The sequence below is a fragment of the Neophocaena asiaeorientalis genome, unplaced genomic scaffold (assembly GCF_003031525.2).
Source record: "Neophocaena asiaeorientalis asiaeorientalis breed wild unplaced genomic scaffold, Neophocaena_asiaeorientalis_V1.1 scaffold65, whole genome shotgun sequence".
Taxonomy (NCBI): Eukaryota; Metazoa; Chordata; class Mammalia; order Artiodactyla; family Phocoenidae; genus Neophocaena; species Neophocaena asiaeorientalis.
Genome location: NW_020173215.1, coordinates 16,823,793 through 16,847,919, shown reverse-complemented (window position 1 = coordinate 16,847,919; position 24,127 = coordinate 16,823,793). Strand labels below are relative to the sequence as shown.

Sequence of the window (24,127 nt, the reverse complement as noted above, 5' to 3'; positions counted from 1 at the left end):
TTTGCTTAAAGACAAGCAAACAGACGGGCCGTGGCTTCTAATTCCCCCGTGTAGGGGGCCGATCACGTCTTTGCAGCATTATTGTGAGAATTAAATAAAGTGTCATGTGTAGATGCCTAGGACAATGCCTTTCACACAGCAGATTCTCAGAAACTATTAATTCTCTTACTTTATTAATTTGCTCATCAAAAATCCTTGCATGCTTTCTAGTGGCTTGTCCCGCTAGGCTGCTGTAAGGTACTCGGAGACAAGCAAAGCATAAAGCCTACTCTTAACCAGCTGACTAGCTATATTGAGAAAAGAAAAAAAAATAACACCTTAAGGTCACTCAGTACCCGGTTATCAGTACAGCTGGTAAGAGACAAAAGAATTCAATAACTTGGGAGGATTTTTTTGGGGAGGAGCTTGTGAAGGATGTTGAATTAGAGAAGGCTAGAAGAGAGGGGATGTGAGTTTAGGTGTTTGAAGGGCCTGTTGAGGGTAAAATGTGGTTTGTTTAGTCCATGCAGGTCCTAGAAAGGAGGAACTTTTCTAACAACAGCATCTCTCTGATTTGGGGATGTTTTGCTTTCTGAGGTGCAAAGAGCTTTGTTTGACAATCTTTTGGGTGCAGTTTCAGGTGAAAAGAAAACCACACAGTAGCTTAATAAACAATGAAGTGAAAATTCATTAGAAGGATGCAGAATACCTCAGGGAATTCAGTGCAGCCCCGGTTCACAGGTAACTGAGAAAAGTCCAGGAAGGTCTCAGGAATCCTTCCAGTGCCCTGTCTGTGCGGCGCTTCCTCTCTCTTGCCTCTGAGTATCTGTGTGTGCTCCTGAGGGTGTTAACTTCGTTCTTTCTTCCTCTATTAATGACTTTCCCCTGCTGGCACATACATGCCGAAACGTGGCAGCTCCGTAGCTCCTGAGTTTACTCGTCTTCAGTTCAAGAGATCGCAACTGACTAAGAGTTCCTGTCCCAGGCAGTATATACAGGAAGGAGACTCTGATGGACCAGTTTGGGTTAAGGTGGTCCACTTATGACCTGGGAGCAGGAGGTGGCCTGCAGGGCCCGGTGGTGTAGATGTAGCTGCCAAGGGTCCAGCTTATAGCTGAGGGCGCTGCTCTCTGAGGAGCGTGGGCCGGGCAGGAAGCTGACTATGGTTATGATAAACTCCCAGCCCAGAGGGGTCTCCGTAAAATCCCCGATGGGAGCTCTGTAAGGGAAGCTCAGGTTGAAGACAAGATAGGACAGATGCATGCAGTCTTTGGTCCTCTTCAGATATTTTGATGCTGCTAGGTGAAACCCAGGTGAAATCCTGCAGGATAAACATGATTTGGCTACATGCAAGAGAAGCATTTTTGATGAGTATACGAATGCGGATGGAGAATGGATTCTGGAAGTTTAACATAGACCCATAAGCATTTTTAACGTTTTTGCTTATAGCTTTCAGCAGCCCTTCCATTTCTGGACAAGGTTGATTTTGTTTTTATTGTGGTAAAATATACATAGCATAAAATTTACCATTTTAAACCTTTTTGAGTATACAATTCAGTGTCACTAAGTACATTCACATCACCACCATCCGTCACCAGAACTTTTATCGTCCCTAGCTGCAACTCTGTCCCTGGCAAACGCTCACTCCCCATTCCCCGCCCTGCCCCAGCACCTGGCACCTACCGTTCTACTTCCTCCATGAGTTTGGTGACTCTAGGGACCTCATAGAAGTGGAAGCACACAGGATTTGTCCTTCTGTGTCGGGCTTATTTCACTCAGCGGAATGCCCTCAAGGTTCATCCATGGTGTGGCATGTGTCAGGATTTTCTTCCTTTTTAAGACCGAATAATATATCACTGTATGGATGGACCACATTTCGTTTATCCACTCATCCATCAGTGGACATTTGGGTTGTTTCCACATTTTGGCTATTACGAGTAACGCTAGCAGCCCATCATTTTTAAAGTATAGATGAGATTGTTTTCCACTTAGAGTCATCGGGAAATTGTTCTCCTAATGAAAAAGACCTTAAAGGCTAACTTAATCCAGCCCCTTCATTTCATAGAGGGGAAATTAGGAGATTGCCCAATTAGGAAAAGTGAACGGCCTCGGACACATCTCGCCTACTTTGAACTCATTTGCAGTTTCTCTGCCCACTTGTCTAAAATTATGAGAGCTTTGGTAGCTATAAAAGGGTGGCCTCAGTTAGGATCTTGTGTTCTGCAGTGTGTTGTAGACTTGTGGAATTGTAAATTTGGGAAGAATTCCATAGACCAGTGGTTCTTGAACTTTTTTGCTTAGGACTTTTTGGCCTCAAAATATATATTGAGGACCCCAAGAGCTTTTATTTATGTGGTTATATCTCTAGATGGTTATCCTATTAGAATTTAAACCTGACAGATTTTTAAGATATTTATTAATATATTTATGAAAAGTAACTGCATTACGAGATAATCTGTGAAAGAGTGGCATTGTTTATATTTCTACAAGTATCTTCAGTATCCGGCTTAACAGAAGAAAGCTGGATTCTCATATCTATTTCTGCATTCTGATTGTGATGAACCGCTGTTTTGGTGGAGGTAGAGAAAGACGATCTGGCCTCACAAAGCTACGTACTTGGAAAAGAGAAGAGTATTTTAGTGCCTTTTCAGAAAATTGTGAATATTCTTTGATACTACACCAAAACTCAACAAGTGGTAGTTTCTTAAGGTTAATTGCAACGTGGAATCTGGCGCTGTATCAAAGAACACTTCATTTTCTGTTACATGAGGATATTTCAGCTTATTTTACACATTAGATGGACCTTTACCCACGTGGGCTTTTATGACATCATGGTTTCCTGAGTTGTGTAGAGCTTCCAAATGTCAACACACTGCTTTATGCACCAGGAGATCAGGTACCCAGTGTCGTTTCTGATCTCATTGGAAAAGTCTCTGTTGAGAAGCTGTCATGTTCCTAGTGGTGGATACACGTGTTCAAAATTCTCTTTTCCCGCGGAAGCTCAAATTGTGCCATTGGCAACAAATGCTGTCATTGTTTACCTGGACGTGATAAGCTTACTTTGTTCATTTTTGAGAAAATGTCGCTCACATACTCAACTCTGAATAATCGCGGTCTATCATTTCTTCTTTGGTGCTGCATGAAAACAGTGGCTTAGTGTAACTCACAGCTCAGAAGGTTGTACACGTGCTTCTTCTCTAGACGACCGCGGTACTTGAGTCCGCAAGAGAAGTGTTTCATGCGTGCTTCCCACCTCACCACACAGCACGTGATAGAGGTGTATCCTCCAGGGTTGAGATCTAATGAAAGCAGTGATTTTTACTGCTTCATCAAAGACACTCTTAAGTGAAAGTAGCATTTTAAAACTTTTATTTATTTACTTATTTTTACTGCGAGTGTGTAAGTGAAGGATACAGTATAGCATAGTTTGGTGTCACTGCTTTGACTTGCGCTAAGATGCCAGAAGTTTAACCACCCCTTCATTTGCACCATTAGCGCAGGAAAAAGTGAATAATGTCATATGTTATGAAAATAGTTTGACCTCGCGGACACCCTGAAACGGCGTTGGCATCACTCAGAGGTTCACATCTTGGGGTAAAAATTGCTGACGCCAGCCCCCTGGTGCAGTCTTGTGGGTGTCAGAGGGGAAGTCTGCTGTAATCCCAGAAAGAAAAGACACGATGGAAGTCAGGGTCTGAACTTACATCGAGGTCCCCCCCGGCACCCAGCGTCACGTGGTAACTGTAAAGCGCTCACACTCTTCCTGGGGAGGGCGCCAGCCCTGCAAAAGCACAGAGTGGGGTGTCGCGTTCCCACGTCCTATAGTAGTTATCTGAAGCCTCTTTGGCATTTTAAACTCCCGTCTCCTTCCTGACACTGAAATTTAATATCACGCAGTTGACAGCAGTTGATGCTGTCAGGCTCTTGGGTCGTGACTCCATCTGTTGGCGGTGTGGCTCTGGGGCTTCTCCCAGCCGAACACCTCTGCCTCAGAGCAGAAGTGATGGAGGAGCCCGTTTGTCTAGAAGATGACGCGTGAATCTTTTAGACGCCCCGGTTTCAGCTAACTCGTGTTTCCTGTTGGAAAACAATATTCAGCCGTCAAGCTAAAAACGAAATACTTCGAGTGAAATTTAGCATTCCCGTTTCGACATTTGCAAATTGGTGGGTCTCATAGAACCTTCCCTCTCTCCTTTGTTTTCAGCAATGGAAGAGTTAATCGTTGAACTTCGTCTCTTTCTCGAACTCCTGGACCATGAATATCTAACCTCAACTGTCAGGGAGAAAAAGGCAGTTATCACAGACATTCTGCTGAGGATACAGTCATCCAAAGGTACGTCTCATTCAAACCGCAAGCCTTTCTTCTTCCAGTCTCTTTTTGCCTCGAAGCCATCTTTAATTCTCATCTTTCCAAAACACATTCATGAATGTGCCAGGTACTGTGTTAGTCTCTGCGTTTAGAAAGATAAAGACCTTAAGGGGTTAGGCTTAAAGTAGGTGTGTTGGGCGGGTCCCTAAGAGCGCCCCAACACTGGGGGATTTGCTAGCAGGACTCAGCATGGAGTTGTACTTTCTCGTGCCTGGGATTCATCACGGGTAGTAAGGATTCAAGAAAAGATTATAAGGGGAAGAGACTCAGGCCAAGCCTGGAGGGGCCCATGTGGAGGCCACTCATGTTCCTTCTCCCACGAGGGTCACACAGATCACACTCTTCCCTCAGCAACAAAAATGCAGCAGCCTGCGTGCAAGGTTTCTGTTCAGGGAAGCTCCCTGGAGACTCAGCGCCCAAGGACTTTACTGGGGGCGGGTCACATAGGCACCCTCCCCCTGGCACGTACCAAAATCCCAGACACCCAGGAAAGCAGGTGTATTAGTCAGGGTTCCCCAGAGAAAGAGAACTGATAGGATAGAGGGATAGAAATAGAGATAAAGAGGAGATTTGTTGTAGGGATCAGCTTCTGTGATTACAGAGGCTCAGAAGTCCCACGGTCTGCCCTCTGCAAACTCGAGACTGAGGAAAGCCAGTTCTGTGATTCAGTTCGAGCCCAAAGGCCTGAGCGTCAGGGGGACTGATGGTTCAAGTGCTGGCCAGAGAACTAAGAACGCCAGCGTCCGAGGGCAGGAGAAGATGGGCGACTTGGCTCAAGCAGAGAGAGTGCACCCGCCCTTCCTGGGCCTGATTGTTCTGTCCAGGTCCTCAACAGGTTGGATGATGTCCACCCACACTGGGGAGGACCATCCCCTTTTGAGTAATGCAAATGCTAATCTCTTCCAGAAACATTCTCACAGATACACCCAGAAATAACGTTCTACCAGCTCTCTGAGCATCCCTGAGCCCGGTCAGGTTGGCACACAGAATTCGCCATCACAGCAGGTGTTTGGCGTGAGATCATGTTGTTTGCCCAAACAGTCTAGGCAGAGTAGACCAACCTTATCGATTAGGGGATGGTGGGAACACTTCTGAAAGCCACATTCCCAGATGCCAGCCCTTGTAAAGACAGCAGCCTCAGGCCTGCTGTGTTAACTCTTCTGTGCACAGTGGGTAAGACAGAATAGCAGGGAGAGGGCATCAGTGTTAAGAGAACACCCAAGAGGAGTGTCCAAACCAGTTTAGTGAGAGAGAGAGCGGGGAGGGGGGCGGCTGGGGGCAGTTCTTGGAGGATATGGTGTTAGAATCCTGACGGCTGGGTAGCAGATACCTGGATGAGATGTAGAGGTTTATTGTAAACAGCTTCACTGAGATGTAATTCACATACCACGCACTTCACCCATTTGAATGTACAATTCGTTGATTTTTAGCGTACGAAGCCATGATTTGACACGGTAGATTTGCCTTCCAGAAAGCTCACCTTGTCAGTCTGGGCAGTGGGTTCAAAGATCCGGCTGCAGATGGAACGAGAGCTATGTGAGGCCCCGGGTGGATGGTGGGACCAATCCCTGAGCTAGGAGTGCAGGATGAGGACCATGTCTGAGGGGCAGTAGGATAGATAGAGACAGTAACAGAGATAGAGATAAAGATAAAGACGGAGATGAAAGTTCGCTTTGAAATGATGTTGCCGCTTCCCTGCCTGGACCCTTTCAGTATCTTCCGTTGCCCGTGGCTGAACCCCAGGCCCCTGTGACGCGTGGTCACGCCTGTCTACTGTACAGTCAAAGGGGCTTTGCTTTCTGTCTCTGCCTGTTACCCAGTCTGTGACCGCAAGCAGGTTACTTAATCCCTCGATGCTTCAACCTCCTCACCTGTAAGAAGGGCGGACAGTAGCACCCACCTCCGAGGGATGTTGTAGGATTGATGAGATCATATAGAACATTTCCAAGCGGTGCCTGACGCACGGCAGACGCTCAGCAGCTATTGACTGCTCTCTCCTCCTGTTGACTTTACTGGTAGAAGGAGCATTTCTTGCGACCTCATCTCCTCTGCGTACACCTGTTTCCCAGCCAGGAGTTTGGGAACACTGCAGTTTGGGCCTCCTACCTCCGGCGTTGCCGTTTGCTTTCTCGTGACTTCCCTTCCGCTCTTGCTCTGCCCAGTGAGTTCCGACCCCTTTTCTCTCCGTGCTTTGTTCTGGATGTTATTTTCCAATTCACTGATTTGTCTCTTCAGCTCTTTAATTTGCTTAAAACTCAGCCATGGATTGTTTGATGGTAGAGTTCCCATTTGTTCTTTTTCTTTCTTTCTTCTCTCTTTTTTATTGTTTCCAGGCCTCTGCCAAAATTCCGGTCTTGCTGTCGCTTCTGCAGGTCAGGGTCTTTGTCTTTTCCCAGCCTGCAGCGTCGTGCTTGACCCCATAATAGGTGGTCACTGTTGAGCAGTTATTTTTCTAGATCTAGAAAGGTGAGTCCTTGGCATGTAAATAACACTGTGCCCAGATTAAAGTAGTTTCCTCCCCTTTCCTGCCTTCACTGGTACAGTGCTCACCACGGTTTCTGAGAGTCTGTTGTATGTTTGTTTGTCTTCCCAACTTGAATATGATGCCCTGAGGGTATGAGCTTATTATCAGCCTTGTCAACAATAAGCGTGTCTGTTACAGCATCGGACCTTAGGAGGGTACTTGATGCAGATTTACTGATTCCCAGGAAAGCGTCTGCCCCCTTAGTACGTGGGTAAGTATCAGTACTAACCTGAGTGGACGTTCAGGAGAGGCAGCTCGCCTTTGAGAGGCTGCCTGGCGTTGGAAAGGATGTCGACCTTGGTGCCTGCTCCGTCATTTCTACCTGTCCGTGTTCCAATTAAGTACTTCAGCCTTTTGTTCCAGCATAGATCCTTCACCTGTAGAATGGAGAAGAAGAATACCTACCTTGCAGGATTGTTGTAAAGGATTAGAGAAAATAAAGACGTATTTGCGATGTATTCAGTATGGGGCCAAGGAGGTGATAGCTGCCAGCCGTCGCCACCTTTATCTTCCTTCTTCTCCTCATCCAGTTCTGTGGTTTTGGTTGGTACAGGTTTTGAAGTGAAAGATCATACTGCGAAGCCAGAGACCCCCAACAGCCTGCCGGCCCCTCCCCAGATGCCTCTGCCAGAGATCCCGCAGCCGTGGCTGGTGAGTTCAAGTCCCGCCATCACAAGAATCGCCAGATGTCTGTGTTACTTTTGGTTCCAGGGGCAGGTGATAAAAGCCCAATTCTGGAAGAAAGGAGGCCACGTGTTGCCCAAGGCACTCCTTTGAGTGTGTGTTTTGGATGCTAGTAATGGCTAAGTGGGAGGCTGTAAACGTACCTTCTCTTAGGAGGCTGATGGCTCTCTGAAAATCGCTGGAGCTACAGGTCCATGGAAATCTGGTGTTAAGTTGGATTTTAAAAAACTCAGATGATTTAGCAGGCAAAACAGTGACAGTAGAGCGTAGGGACTTGCCCCTCCTTCTGGGTTAACTCTGAATTTGAATACCTTAGCCTGAAACTTTAACGCTCACTGCTATGCTTCTTCTGGGATTAAATATCTTTTCTTCCCCCCAAGAAGAAAAATATGTCCATGGTCCAGGAGTGTGTGTTTTATTTGATTTTCTGCATCCACAATTGGTTTTGGAGTTCTTTTACTATTTTTGCAATATGGGGATACTCACGTACGCCACTCTTCATGGACCATTCAGCTTTTTCTGCCTTCTGCTATTTTCTAATTTGCTTACTCAGGGAAATTAGGCTTTTATTCAAAATCAGAGCAAAATCAGTTACTTAGCAACTCTCTTCTTAACATTTGCTTTCTCTATGAATCATCTGATTTTCTCTCTACCAGGAAAGGAACTGCAGGAAAGCAGGGCCCCATCTCATTTGTTTCTGTTCTGCCTGGGCCCCAGCACATGGCTGATGTCCAGCGAGGACTCAGTAATTATCATTGTAAAGGAGATAGAAGGGAATCAGTGCTTACTGGGTCCCTACCACCTGTCACAGATCATGTTTGCTCTTTTTTTCACTTATAATTTCATTTAATCCTTACAACCTGACCTCAGGGAACCCCTAAAATACCCCTAAACGTGTGAATAGTGTGTATTTCCATTTTCCAGAAAAGGAAGTGTGGGTCCAGTGAAGATGTGATTGCTCACGGGCAGTAGGAAAGGCAAAAATACGATTTTTTGTAACGTATTCTTTTGACTTCAAATCCAGCCTTTTCTCAGCAATACTATTTGGGGAGGTATGGCAGCAACGCCGATGCCAACGTGACTCACCGACGGGAGAAGGTTTTCTTAGGAACCTAAGCCTGTTCCCGAGCTGGGCTCTGGGGAGGCCGCGGGGTCCAGGGTGTGGATGGGAGCACGGTTCCTGCGTCCAGGCACCAGCTCTGACACTTACTGTGTGAGTTCAGACCGCGGCTTTCACGTCTCTGTGCCTGAGATGCCTCATTCTGAAACGAGTGTAATAATAGTGCCCACTTAGTGCGATTCTTGTGGCGATGAAAAGGGTTGATGGGCCTCCGGTGCTTGGGATAGATGCCTTGCGTCTGTTAAGCCCCATGCGAGAGCCAGCTCTTACTTTGTGGGGCTGTGCTTCTCAGACTTCCGGGGAGCGTGTTGAAAATGGACATTCTGATATGCTGGTAACGTGAATTATATCTTAGATATATTGAGTTAAAGAAGATGTATTAATAAGACCAATTTCATCCGTTTCTATGGTACTAGAAAAATTTAAATTACGTATGTAGCTCACATATGTAGCTTGCTTTATTCTTTTGTTTTATACATTTAATCTTTCCACTGTGGAAAGCATATTGAATATATGATTTTTATATGCTGTTTTTATTTTTTTAACATTATTTTTCCTTTATAAACTTATTTTTAATAATTGCTTTCCATTTTTAAGAAATTCTTCCTGTTTCTTGTAGAAACTGTGACTCAATTATAGCTCTTTTTCATTGTCTCATTTGATGTTTTTAGATATAATACAGAATCATAGTATTAATCCTGTTTACTGATATATTGTTTGTCTACAAGGTAAAGAACGAGATGTGAGAAACCGGTGGTTCGTGAAGCTCCTGGTTTTTGTGCTCTGGTTTACTTTTATTTTTCTTTCTAAACTGACTTCATGATCTGTCTCAATACGCTGTGTCTCGTATTTCATCAGCGCAATGCAGGTTGGGAAAGGTGTTTCAAGACTGAAGGTGAAATGCAAACCTCTCGAAGCAGCCGGAACAGTAGCGATGGTTATAGGAATTTCATGGACTGTTCTTTAGTGGTACATGAAGTGCCATCCAGCCGGCCTGGACTAAAATGCTTGTCTTTGATGTGCCAGGCCAGGAGGAGTGAATCTCAGTTTCAATGCCAGTTTCAAACAGAGTACTCATTGGATGGTCAACATCTTGTACCATTTTTGACGGTTGAATAGTCAATTCCATTCTATGGATTTTTCCTCGAATGTAGTTTATTCTTCATCCACTATTTTCTCTCCCTCTTCTCTCCTTGTCTCCTGCCCATCTTTGGCTGCAGCGTGGCAAACTGCTGTGGTTTTAAGGTGGACGAGAAGCCGTCCTACCAGTGGAGTCGGAACTGGTAGCTGGTTAATTAAAAATGTTGGTTCAAGTGAGGAATTCTAAAAGGGGTATCGTGTGCTTTAAACATTTCAGATTTAAACTAATCATTTTTGAGTAGGAGTTTGACCAGTGGGTAATTCCTCCCTACTGGTGCCCGACATGGGTGTCAAGAGAGTTTTCCAAACTCAGCCTCTAAGCCAATGCTGTTTCTTGATATAAAACTCCTAAGACCTTGATGTAGGGCCAAGAGCTGCGTCCTTTGAGTGTGGGGCTGTGGGTTGTCTTTTCTGCATAATCCATACCTGTGATACAGGACTAATAATTCCCAGTTTTTGTTTCCTTAAAGTGGAGTTAAATTCAGACACTTGCGAAACGATCTGGTCTTTAGAGTCCCTAGAATTTTACCAGGGCCGCTCTTTTATAGCTGACTTGGCCACTCCTAATTGAATAACTGTGTGTTTTCTTTTTTTGCAGTTTGTCTTGACTGAACCTTTCTGAGGCATCTCAGAGAATCATCAGCTCTCCTTTTGCACTTGTTTTTTCACTGATTTATTTATGTAGTAGCTAACCAAATAAAGTAAAATAAATAATTACAAGTGTAAGAATGTAAAGAACAAAGCTGACAGTTGGCGATAGTGCAGACTCAGCCGACGGCACTGTTTCGTAGGCACTCTGGAGAGGAGCCCGTTGGCCACGAAGGGTTAGCATTTTATGGATACCCGTCAGGGCGTCCTACAGACAGAATGAAGAACGTCTGTCAGCTCAGTGAGTCAGTGAAGTGGAGAGGGGTTAAGACAGCTCTGCTGTGTTTTCCTGGTAGTTTATCAGGGATTTCGTTATTCAGCAAGTAAGCCTGTCATTCAGTAAATTGCCTTTGATGAGGTGGCTTTTGTCCAGTTGGTCACTCGCTGCTGGCATGTTGACTTCCAGGGGAATTAGCCGGTAGTGGACAAGAAGTGGGATTGGGTAGGAGGCTATGCCAGGCAGAGGGCGTACCACAAATTAAGGCACAGACCCGAGAAAGACCCCGACGACTAGAGCATTACAGGCCCCTCTGCGTGGCTGAATAACAGGATGTGGGTGCGCCGTCCGCGGGTGAGGCCGGAACGCGCCGCAGGGGTTAAACCTCGAGGGGCCGTGGGCCTGCAGAGCAGTTTGGAATGGTCCTCAAGGCAACTGTGAGTGACCGAAGGATTTGTCTTTGGTGTAAGACTTAGGATGCTCCAACCGGGTATTATTTCTTACTCATTTGAACCACGATTGCATTTTTTACTCTTCCATGGCATGTATTGAAGGAATACTGCCTTTTATCACAGCCATGTGTGTTACAGTCTCCAAGAAATGAGTCCGCTTCTATCTTTTTATCCCTTTTAGTGCTGAACAGTGCTTTATGCAGTTATTGTTAACTATCTCTTGACATCCTTTTTTTCTTCTGGACCCTCGAGAGGCTGGGCAGGAGGGTGGGGTCACACTGGCCGCTTTCCCGAGTGCGCTCGGCACCCTTCACCCCCCATCTCGGGCCTGGCGCACCCCTGGCTGAGAGCCCTCACCCGGCTCTCTGCGGCGCTCTCAGGCATCAGTGCTCCCCTCTTGCTGGCTGACACCCAGGCGGGCCCCCCACACAGGTGTGGCGGAGACTGGACAGGTCTCTGTGCCCCGGTTGGCTGGTGAATTACACTCAGGTGGTAGCAGTAAAAGAAAAAAAAAAAGGGATCCAGTGGATCTCTAAAATGTGTCCGTTTTGCATAACTGAAACTTTATACCCATTGATCAGCAATGCCTCATTTTGACATTCTCTTAATTAAACTAAACTTTAACCTTTTGGAGATGATGCTTGCTTCTCTCCTCCTTTGTGTTCCTCGTGACAAAGCAGAAGGTGCCGACAGCCGCTCAAGGTCAGGAGCCACGTCAAAAAGTCCGTCTTGTAACGTTGATGACGCTTCTGTACAGGAAGGGAATAGGGCGTGTTTCTGTTTTGCTCTTGGAGTCAATGCGGCTGCAGCCCAGGGTCCCGGGCGAACCGGCGACCGCTGCAGTGTGGCCGGTGGAGCTTGGGCCGGGCAGCGGGAGTGTGGGTGTGCGCTCCGTGGAATTCAGAACTTCCCTTGACCTTTGAGAGCGAGGTACAGTGTGCAGCGTGTTTACAGACCCATCCGCCTCCCTTGCTTTCCAGGGGAGATTGGAGCGGGCCAAAATATGCGTATGCATAATGAAAACATTTCCGGGAAGGGCTGTGCTTCTCGACAGATTTTGGGTTTTGTTTCACACCGAGAGCTGTGCAGCTATCAAAGGGACGGTACTGAGTTAGCATGCAGCCCGTGCTGAGGGAGCATTTGCGAAGGCGGCCGGTTCATCCGGAAATGGGTCCCATCTGTGTTGACATTGGCTGCCAGGCCCCACCGCCCAGCCCACCAGCCGGCTCCGATCCAGACAGTCGGGAATTGTGCTTCCTGCCCTCCCCTCCTCCGCTTAGGGGAACAGTGGGTCTACGGGACAGGGAGACTTCAGACCTTCCTGGCTGAGAGAAGAGAGCAGGGAGACCCCTTTGGGGGCTGTATATGCTCTGTATGATAGCCCAGCAAGGCATTTTCTGGAAATATCTTTGATCATTTAAACGGCAGACGGTTGCACTGTGTTTAAGTGGGGTAGAAGACACAGTTTAGTGTTTGGCTGTTTTAAGGCTAGGCCTATGTAAACGCGACGCCTTATTATATCAGCAGGTAGCAGCAAGGTCGTGTTTTAAAAAATATTTATTTCTTTAGGCTGTGCCAGGTCTTAGTTGCGGCATGCGGACTCTTAGTTGCAGCACACAGACTCCTTAGCTGCGGCATGCATGTGGGATCTACTTCCCCGACTAAGGATCGAACCCAGACCCCTTGCACCGGGAGTGCAGAGTCTTACCCACTGCACCAGGGAAGTCCCAGGTCATTTTTTTATTGTGGTAAAATACACATAACACAGACTTTACCATTTTAACCACTTGTAAGTATCCAGTTTAGTGGTGTAAAGTACGTACGTTGTTGTGCAACCATTGCCACGATCCATCTCCACAACTTTTCATCTTTCCAAACTGAAACTCTGTCCGCAGTAAGCAATGCCTCGCACCCCCGTAGCCCCTGGTAACCAGCATCCTACTTCCTGTCTCTAGGAAACAATGATGTTTTGGTCCCAGCCCTTACCACCTGCCTGCTGATGGCATTTTATCCTTCCTAAAGTACTTTCACAGCAACTTCATTATCTCTATTTGACAGATGGGATTATGAGATTCTTTGAGATTGAATGACAAAATCAGGTATTTTATCAGTTGCAGAGTTTCGACTAAAGCTCGAGATTTAAAACAACAAAACCATCCCGGAGAAGTCAGATGTGATCCTTTTAGTGGCTGTGAACCATCCTGTTCCTTTTCTCCTTGTCTTTCGATCGCAGAGTTTAGTGTCGCGTCTCATTCCCGTGGCATCTTCATCTTGGATTTATTCCGTGTCCCATTGCCACTGCTGTTGCACTGTCCTGCCTTCCCTGTGGGAGCCCGCCTCCGGGTAGAGAAGGAAGGGAAGAACATGTGCCCCATGGGCTCTCATTCTTAGTCGTGTATAAATAAAACTTGAGAAAATATGTGTGAATAATTTCCCAGTGTTTACTCAAGTGCTGTTGGAATGCAAATTAAATAGTGATCAGAATGGAAGGGGGTGTCATTTGGATAAAAACTTTTATTTTGCCAAGAAGAGTATCTGCTCAAAATTCTGGACGTTAGGATTGAAACCATGTTTTGCACTTGAGGCCGTAAGCTTTTGTTATCTGTTGACAATCCCTCCCTCCCGTCCTCGGGAAGCTTAGGTGATGCTGTGGAGTGCTGCTACCGTATTCTCTCAGCCACAAAGGGCTTTGCCGATACGTGGCAGAGCTAGAGCGTGAACCCTCCCTGTCTTCTGTCAGATCATATCGTTTTTAGCTGCTACTCTTAACAGATTTTAATCACTGTAACCAGAAAGATAGAATCTGGATGTGTCACTGTATGTACAGAATTAAAGTCAGAAAGCGATTCCAAATTCTAGGCTGGCATTTTTCTCCACTAAAATTAGGTCTCAGGTTCATTGGTGTGTCTGGTGCAAAGGACTGAGTGATTAATGGGGGCCGGAGGAGGGGAAGGTGGGGGGCAGCAGCAGAGAGGAGAGGGAGGAAGGGCAGAGTGGGCATGGAGGTAGAGCCGGTGTGGACGTGCCTTCCTGAAGAACTCACGGATCCCGTCGTGCTGCGGGAGCCGGGAGCATCGGGTTGGATCCAGTGGCCTTGGTGGGTTGCATGGTTCCTTCCCTGCATCCTGTCTGGCTCGGCCGCCGCAGCAGTAAGCGCTCGTCTGTGCCCACCCGGCCGACTCCTGGCTTCTCCACTAAGAAGCTCTGCAGCACGGGGGTGCTGGGCAGGGTCTTGCATCCCCCTCAGTCTCCTCGTTTGTAAAATCAGAATCAAAATACCAGTCTCTCAGCGTTGTTTTCTCAACAAGAGAAACAATATGTAAAGTGTTCCAGAACAATGCGTGACACACGGAAGGCAGACCGTAAACAGTCATTATTATTATTTTGTTGGAATAATAGCAATAACAGTCATTGTATTTATGCCATATAATTATATCTTAATATTTATTATTACTAATGGAAAAAATTTTCTATGAGGCTTTTCCTTAAAGTAGCAAAGACAAATATTGTGTTGGCCAAAAAGTTCGTTTGGGTTACGTGAACGAACTTTTTTGGCCAACCCAATACTAATGGGCTTTTCTTTCCAAAAAGGTAGAAATTAAATTATGGCCAATGTTGTGAGCCAAGCAAGCCTGTCGATTATATTCCTATCCAGTTGTAAGTGTTGGTCTTCTCTAATAAGACGCTGATACCTTAAAAGAGAAATTTACAATGCCTAAGGCAGATAAGATTTCCTGAAAAAAAAAGTCACATTCACGTAAGCATTCATTCGTGGGAGAAATATTTCAGTGAATAAAGGTTATCTAGTAACCGGTACCATGCCGTTTCTACTTTCCTGTCTAGGGCTCAGCACAGATCAGTCATCCCTTGAGGAAAACAGTTTCTCATCCTTCTTTGTCAGTACCTGAGAAGGCTGTGAGGGTTAGACTTGAGTCCCGTATTCTGTGAGCATGTGTTTTCTGAGAGCCAGTCCGGGAAGACTCTGGTGACCAGTGCCAGACGGTGCCGAGCTTTGTGCGCGGACTGGGTCTCTTCTAGCATTGAAGGGAAGCTGTCAGATCCAAAGTAGAGTGGCGCCACGTGGGTGTGTAGCCTTGCTGTCAGAAGGTACATCTGAGTACGTGCTCTGGCCAGAGATGACAGTGTCATCAATCAGGTAGCAGGGACCCAAAGTCAACTCTCACTACAGTTTAGAAATGTGTAAAGTTGGCTTTGTTGACTGATGACCGGCAACCTTACAAGGATACTACAGTTGGAATCTTAGGGCCGGGATGGACATCAGAGGTTATATGATCCCACGCCCTCATGTACAGGCAGGAGATTGGTACCCAGATACAGAGGAAGGCTGCATAACCAAGGCCGAGGCTGGAGCTAGGCCTGCCACGTGCCAAGTATTGGAACATAGGTCTTCACCCTACACGCTAGTTTCCTGCCTGTGCCCTGGTTTCCATGACCCCCTCTGGAAACTTGCCTTCCTCATTTTGTACTGTTTAAGATTCCTGTGAATTGTGATTTCAGCGAATTCTGACCTACTGGAAGGGATCTGACAGAAGTTTTTCCCTCTGAAAGCAATGGTGCTAAATAGCGGTTCTGATCCACCCATGGCCTCTGTTCTCTTCCGTTCTCAGCGACATCTTTCCTATTCGTTTATAGGATATAGGTGGTGTGAACTAGTTAGGAAAGGGAAAACATTTTTTCTGTCTCTCCTTCATTTGCCCTTTAACAGACCATCAGATCTCTGCCCGTTGTCTGGAACCCCTGTGGCAGAATTTCAAGGGCAAATGGTATTTGGGCGTGGAGTGTGAGATCCTTTTTGGAGAAAGAGAGTGCTTCTCTATAAGTATTATTTTTTGAGGGGTATTCCTTCAAATGAAAGTCATTTTTTTTCCTGATTTTAAAAACAATATTATGTAGAAAATGCAAGCTATATGGATGTGCATGAGAAAGCAGTAACCTTGTGTTAACATTTTGGTGAGTGACCTGCCCTTGTATAGACGTGAGTGTAAGCGCAGCTCTGATAGAAAGGCTAATAGTGTACCTGTTTTCTTTCACTTGGCAGTATCTAGTAGAGATTTTTCAAGTAAATGACTGCAGATGTACACTATCCTTTTACATGTCTGCCCCTGGCTGTGTCAGGGTACCTAAGCATTCTTCTCTCAGGGAATGTTTAGATTGTTTTTAACTTGGGAGGGAAAAACTTCTATTGAACACCCTTATACGTTTTTGCTTGTATGACCAGTTCACCTTCTTGGCATATATTTCTAGAAGTGGAATTGTGGATTTAAGGGCATACGTATCGAGTGGGTGTGTCGAATGCATGACCACCAGCAGGGTCTGAAAGTCTGCTACGTCCCATCAGCTGAGAGTCAGCGCCTGCCTTATACACCTTTGCAGCACTAGGAAGGGGCCTGTGCTAATTCATAAACGTTTGTTCGATCCAGCCACTTGTAATGCTTTTCTAGAAACGTGACTATCCGACTGTTTCAACATACTAAGGGGAAGTTGAAACACCCTCATTTCATGAGTAAAAACACTCAGGGAATCAAACAGCCCCCTTCCCAAAAGCACCACGCGGAGGCTTTAACCCTGGCCTGGACTCCTGTTCAGACCTCACCCGGGGAGGACAGTGTGTCAGGTTACATTGTAGGCACCACCTCTCCTCTCCAGATGATAGGAGTGGATGTGGTCCAGCGTGAGAGCACAGGGTGATGGCGGGTGGGCCTCAGCCTGGGGAGGGGAGTGCAAGGGGATCAGGGCCCGGGGGTGGAAGGGAGATAACTGCCTTCGAGGATGGGAAGGAATACTGCGCAGATGACCTGGAGTCAATTATCTTCCTTCATCTGGCGAGAGGAAGGAGTGGGTTGAGTGCACAGCGATGATTAGTCATTCGCAGAGGACTTCTTGGCTTCAGACTTGAGTTACAGGAAAAGTGGTGGAGTTTCACATTCTATGGAGCATTGTTCTTGGAAACTGCACGTGGTCGATCCTCAGTTTGGGGCCTCTGTTCTCTTCCACTCTCAGCGACATCTTTCCCGTTAGCTTATAGGATATAGGTGGTGTGAACTAGTTATGAAAGGGAAAGAGAGCGAGAAACAGAATATGAATATGAAAAAGCTCTTTACTGGACAGATCTGGTGCTCGAGAACCCCAGCTGGTCATGGGCCCGTGTCTGATCTTGAGCGTGAGGCTTTGGACTCCGCGCCTCACTTCCCATATCTGTAAAACATCGGGTGATGTAATATCGACCTTGAAGGATCCCTGGGTGGATGACTGATGTAGCTTGTAACCAGTGCAGAGGCTGCTTAGGGCAGTGACGGGAAGATAGCAGGCGTTTGGAGGATGTTGGCTTTCGTGCCCTTCACCTGTTTCTGTTGACCTAAGGACCAGTGAGGGATGGAACGAGCAGATCCCATACGTGTTCACGGGAAGAAGAGGTGGGTCTGCTTTCGAGTCATCAGGGACTTCGGAGAGAGTGGTGCTTCAGCCCGTCTTGCTCGAATCTGGGTGGTCCTGAGCCTGCCAGCTCTCCATGCTCTGAAGTTACGGCTTCAAAATCAGGGTGCCTCCGTCTCAGAGTCTGTCAGATTCCTTCTCCAGAGAATAATTTCCAGTTTCTTTTAGAGGTGGGCTCATAGGTGATTTCCTCTTCTCTTTTTTGAAAAGTTTCCCTGGCACACACGAGGAGTGTGGTGAGATTGTGGGGAAACATACTCACGTGTTCAGCCGCTGTGTCCCTGGTGCTTGCCCTGTGATGAGCATGGGCGGACCTGAGCCGTCTCTGTGCCCCTCGGGGGTCTCCGGTGTGGGATGCAGGCCGTGAAGGGGAAAGTCAGCTTGGGCATCTGGGAGGGCGGTGGCGTGGGGCAGAGGGGAGGAGAGACGCCTGTCTCTGCTCTGGGAGAGGGGTCTGCAAGGGCCAGCGCGCGTCTGGTGACAGCCGGCGGGTCGTGTGGGTCGAGTGGCGTGGCCAGGGCCGGGTTGAGGGTGGCCGTGAGCGGGCGAGCAGTGGAGATCCCGCCAAGAGCGGAACTTTGGGAGCTCTGTGGATCATGTTCTTTTTCCCCAGGGACTTTACAAAGGAGGGAGGAAAACGCCCATCGACACCTGTTAGGTGCAGACCCAGAATTTCCCCCTAATGATCGTGCTCTGTTGTTTCCCCCTTTCTTCGTTCAGCCGCCTGACAGCGGGCCACCACCACTACCGACATCCTCGCTCCCGGAAGGCTACTACGAGGAGGCCGTGCCGCTGAGTCCCGGGAAGGCTCCGGAATACATCACTTCAAGTGAGTGGCCCCCCGACCTGCCGGGCTGTTGGGGAGCCCTCCCGCTTTTCGGGTGAAGGGGGGTAGGGGCGTTACACAACACCATGGAAATGTGGACTTCAGGAAATTCTGAACCCAAGGAGAGGGGGCTACAGAAAGGGTTTTGAAAAGTCTAAGGTGTCCACCAAGTACCTTCGGTAATTTCAGATTGTTGTCTTTCTTGTGACTCAGATTTCTTGTGAAATCTTGTTGCTGTGGGAGCATGCGTCAGCCAGTGAAACGTGTTCCCTGTGGTCAGAAGAGAATGACTTTCTGAGGCATGTTTTCATGGGGTCCCTCCCCACCACCGTGACCAGGGCACGTCCCTCTTAGGCTGCATTCGTGGTGCCACCGAGAAAGCGTGTCTATAAAATAAATACAGAGCAAGCAGGCATCTCATCGTAGCTGTTTGTTTGTTTTCAATTTATTTTTTATTGAAGCGTAGTTGAATTACAATGTTGTGTTAATTTCTGCTGTACAGCAAAATGACTTCCTGCTGTACAGCAAAGTGACTCAGTTATACGTATATATACATCCTTTTTCCTATTCTTTTCCATTAGGGTTTATCCCAGGGTATTGAACCTAGTTCCCTGTGCTGTACAGTAGGACCTTGTGTTCCATCTACTAATCACAAAACCCCACTGCAACCCTCCCCCACCCCCCTCCCCCTTGGCAACCAGTCTGTTCTCTACGTCCCTGTTTCTGTTTCACAGACAGGTTCATCTGTGTCCTGTTTTAGATTCTACATGTAAGTGATGTCACATGGTGTTTGTCTTTCTCTGTCTGACTCACTTCAGTTAGTAGGATCATCTCTAGTTGCATCCACGTTGCTGCAAATGGCGTTATTTTGCCCTTTTTTATGGCCGAGTCATGTTCCACTGCATATGTGCACCACATCTCCTTTACCCCTTCATCTGTCGACGGACATTTAGGTTGTTTCCTGTTTTTTGGTTCCCCATTCATACAGGTTTTACAAGAATGCTTTGGCCTACGTTAGGGCCGTCATGACGTGATCGTTAGCTGCCTGCCGGCACTCAGAAGTGCCCCTTTGTAGGCAGCCGGCCTTCACAGGCACAGAAGGGCAGTGGCGTTGAGCACCTGTTGCAACTACGTCTGGAGTTTGTTTTCAGATCCTTGCCTTTGCTTTTGCTCCCGATACTCTGGCAGCAGGCAGCGTGCTTTGTCTCGCCATGAGGCAGATGTGGTATATCTGAGTGGGCTGCCTTAGGGAATCCAGCTTGCCTTTCCTGTAACACATGCGTGAAATGGGGAGGGAAAGCGTGATCTGCTCGTGTCACGGAGAGGCCTCCGTGTCTCCGCATCTTATGTCCCGTTCTCCCACCTCCTCCCTCTGCTCACGGAAGCGCTCTCCGTTGTCGCCGTCGGCCTCCCCTGAAGTCTCTGCTTCGTGCAGACTTGGAGTTTTCTGATCTTTCTCTCCCCTGGCAGCAAACAAGCAGGGCCATTTCAGCAAAGCGGAATCTAACTTGATCGTTCCAGGAAATACCCCCAGGATATTTTCTGACCGTGAAGAGGGACACACAGAAGCCAGGCGAGCGGGACCTTAGGCCCTGGAGGGCAGTGGCCTTTCCCGCTCACTCGTGCCTGTTTGCTCTGGAGCAGGCCGACACAGCCTCGACCCAGCATCAGTAGATACTTGAGGGCCTCTTAGTGAATTCTGAATGAGAGAAGGGACAGTTCTGACAAGGAGACTATGAAATACTGGGTTTTGAGATCCGAATATTAAATATTTAAATTTCTCTTTCATTTTAGAACCATTTGGGAAAAATGCATTCAAGTAATTTCTAAGTGTCCACTGTTTCAGAAGATAGTAAATTAATGAGAAAACACGGAAAATTAAACGGCTTGATATAATTCAAAACTTCAGTGGATTCCTGTCTTTCTGAAAACAATGAATAAAGGAAACCAGTTGCTGATGAGGGTATTTCCCACCGTTGGGAACGTTGGGTCCCAGCCTTCTCCCACCTTCCTTGTCCCGCTCCAACATACTTTCAAGACTAGAGACCAAGAGTAATTCTGTTTGACTTGCGGGGACCTTTGGTCATCTTCGGTCCGAGAAGGCCCACGCGACCGGTGTGTCGTGTCCTTAACTGCTGAGGTCGGGCCCCTTTGGTTGAGCTAAGCCCAGAGGGAGGGCCATGGAAGGACTGCTGCCTGGGGAGGGACAGTGGGTCCGCAGTGCCAGCACTTCACTCAGACGTCTGTGCCTGAGCCTCGGCTGCCGGCCAGGACCCTCAGCGTGGGGAGCCGTGGCAGGGTCTGCGGCCGGGTCGGGCCAGGGTCGCGCCGCCTTCGCTTACTCATGGGTTTCTGGCAGCTTTGTCGAGCCCCGAGTCAGGCCCGGTTTACTGGAGAAGCAGAACCACGTCGTGGGGCAGGGGCGCGTTGTAGACGCGAGACCCTGTGGGGTCGTGGGAACTGGGGCAGACGCGTGCCGGGGGTCTGGCCGGCATCAAGGGAAGCTGCACGAGGCCCGGGGGCGAGGAAGGATGCTGGGAACCCCCCTGCCTCTCACTCCCCGACGCGGGGCCCCGTGCGGGAGGCCGGACCGCGGCTCCGTGGAGCCGCACGCGCCTGGCCAGGACCCAGAGGCGGCCGGGCAGGGGACCCTGTGGGAGCGCCGACGAGGAAGCCCTGCAGCCCAGCACTCGCGAGCGCAAGCTGCAGCGCCTGGCACCCTCCCGATGTCCAGGTTGCTCACAGACTTCTCTTGTGGCCAGTCCTAACCCAGAAGCATCCAGCAAAGGGAGCCTGGGGGGATGCATCCCAGCCTTGCCGAGTGGATACAGCGTAAAAGCACCACCATTGCTCCTGGGTCGGCTTGACATCCATGCACCTCTCTTTACCCGCAGTGGATTTGCAAACGAAGACGGGGGCAGAGTTGTGGTTCAGCGTAACACGGTTCAACTATGACTGGTGTGACGGAAACTCCCCGACTCCCCAGAGGGTATGACGTCCTCTGTCCACTTTGGGGTGACCTCGTTCTCTTTTGGCCAAGTCACACTCTCCCCTTTGGGAGCCTGCCACTAGAAGATGAAGCCAGGGTCAACTGCTGTTAGCACTTCTCTGTTAGATGGTAGGGGATGTGAGAGGGGAAGAAAAGGATTCGATTATACGTACACAGATAGATCAAAATATGGACAAGAACCTCGTAAAGGGTTCAGTCCTCATTTCCACAAACGGTCCGTGGTCCTAGCTGGTATTTATAACTTCCTGCATGTCCCCTTTGCCTTCAGCAAGCACCTTGGTTGATGGTCCAATACAGTGGCTCAGCTTTCCTTCCTGAAAGGTCTGGGCTCCAGCAGGACTACCTGTACCGGACAGTGGCTGTGTCCCGCTGACTCGAGTGCTAAGGACATCCCAGGGATCTCCTGGACCTGGACGTGCTCTTCTCCCCATGTGTGGTCACAGCTTCTTGGTGGGCGGGACCAGTCACCCAGTCACTGCAGGGACCACTAGTTTGTCTGTTGTCTCCACTTCTGGGCCAGTGGAGCCATTGCTGTGTCCCTTAGAGGGGACATTCTGCCCCTAGAGAGTAAGACCTGTGGCCAGCAGAGCCAAAATTTCCAGGAATGGAAGCAGAATTTTAGTGAGCGGATGTCTAGGGGTAATAGTGAGTGGAGTCACTACCATTTCACCCCTGGGTTCCCAGACCTGTGCTTGGAGATATTCTGGAAGATCCCACCCCCAGTCCCACAGGTGTGACCAATCAGGCCGGGCCTGAAACGGAATATTCTGACGGGACTGCGCTGGTCTCTGCTGCGTTGGCTGCTTGTGGGTGACGAAGACAAGGCAAGACCAGTGAGCTTCGTGAGCGCAAACCCATTGCCGTCAACTTCAGTTGCTGTAAAATGACTGCCTTGGTCAGAAGCAAGGTTTCAAGCCCACGGATGGCGCTTTCTGCAGGAGCACCGTAGACAGCGGGTTTACTTTATCCCCTCCAGTGAGAATAAAGCACTGCCCCTTCCATGGTGCACGTGGTCCAGGGATAACCTGTGAGTAGGCGGCTGGCTGACAGCCCAGGGAACAGTGTCGTGTGCAGGCAGGACACTCACAAGTGCCAGGAGTCAGACGGCCCTTGCTGAGAGGAAGTCCCTGTTGCCGAGTTCCACGTGTCACCTCCGCCCCTGACACCAGCTGCCTGTGCAGGAGTCCATTCGCACAAGAAATCTGGGCAAAGAAGCTCACTGACGTCTATGTAGTGGGTCGTGTGGTTACCTGATGGTGATTCTGGCGAGGTTGCCCTTTGCTAAGCACCCACCCGATGTGCAGGTGCTCACCTCGGGAGCCTGACTCACAGCCCCTTCCGCAGACCTCCTTGCTGCCAGTCCCTCTCGAGTCTTGACCGTCCAAGCAAATGCCAAGGCGTGCCCACGAACCAGTGCAGAGAGAATAGGGGCACAGGCTTCCGAGCCACTCGCTTATGCCCCTCGCTTACGTCTTCAGGGCCCGATGGAGCCCAGCGGACACACGCCTGCTTCGATGCGATGCCACTTGCTCCTCGGTGGGTTGGATGACCCGGAGCCCTTGCGGGGCAGCTCAGGTTGATGGTAACCTGGTGCTCCGCGATCAAGTGTTCAGACTGTGCTAGGGCGGTGGCGGCGCGCCTAAGGTCATCTCTCAAAATGAAGTGGTTCTCAGCAGAGGCTGCCAACGCTGAGCCCTGAGATCCTGCGGGTTGGCACTGAGCTTCACCTGTGAGAGCCTGCCAGAGGCTTCTGTTTCCAATTTCTAGAGCAGGGTTTGAGCAGAGGAGAAGAAGCACCACGAGGTGGAATGGGAGATTGACTCCAGGGGTTCGACCTCACACGATGGCGGAGCTGTTGAAGGCATGCCCGAGCACCTGGTCAGAACGGCCATCGGGAAGGAGAGCTAGAGGAGATAAGGACACGCCGTCGGTGATTCTCTGCTCTCCTCCCCAGCTCTGTGTCTGTCTTAGCTTTCCACGGGGCCCTCGTTACCTCCTAACGAAATCCCGACCCCAGCCCTGACACCGGACCCCTTGACATCCTGTTACAGCCCCCAGGAGGAACCCTGGACTCTGTTGGTCCCAAGAGACTTGCCAGTGAGCGGGTCGTCCTGTGGGCTCAGACTGTGGCCCTCGACTGCTTGGCTTGCTGCTCAGTTGGCTGACGTTCTTGTAACGCGATTCCATCAGTCCTGCTCTCTCAGAAGAAGGTGGGCCATGAACCTCCTGTCTTTTCAAGGCGTGGATCTCAACCCCTGGGTAGCCAGGGGCACGGTCTACTTTTTCAGTTCAGAATCAGGTTTTCACTTCATCCTTCATCCGGATGGGGTCTCGGATGAGTCACCTGATCTCTCAGCATCCTCGTTCCTTTCCCCTGAGATAAGGATACTGCTCTGTGCCCTCCTCCGGGCGGCTAAGACGGCCAGCAAGGCAGAGGGTGTAAGTGCAGAGCTGGCTTCCTCTTTTCACAGCCTTATCCCACAGCGTACAGACACAAGTATAAAAAATACTGCCTGACACATAGTGAGCGCTCAATAAGTACTTGTTGCATGAATGAAATGAAGTGTTCCCGTTTCTCACTGATTTAGTCATTAATTCTTTTGTTCATTCAATGTTTACTGAATTTGATGTTCTAGAAAATGAGCTGAGCGCTGAGGGGTTCACGGCCCCCCAAGCTGTTGTGAGCAGCATCTTTCCAGGATAAA

At 48.7% G+C, this 24,127-nt stretch overlaps 1 protein-coding gene across 1 annotated transcript in view; it reads left to right on the top strand.

The window, feature by feature from the left end:
- The first annotated feature begins 4,185 nt into the window (after positions 1-4,185).
- Positions 4,186-24,127, top strand: part of AFAP1 (actin filament associated protein 1) — a 101,329-nt gene continuing 81,387 nt past the window's right edge. The window contains exons 1-3 of the mRNA XM_024745213.1: positions 4,186-4,312; positions 7,426-7,523; positions 18,307-18,415. Coding sequence (XP_024600981.1) covers positions 4,186-4,312; positions 7,426-7,523; positions 18,307-18,415 — 334 coding nt within the window. The remainder of the gene's footprint in view (positions 4,313-7,425; positions 7,524-18,306; positions 18,416-24,127) is intronic.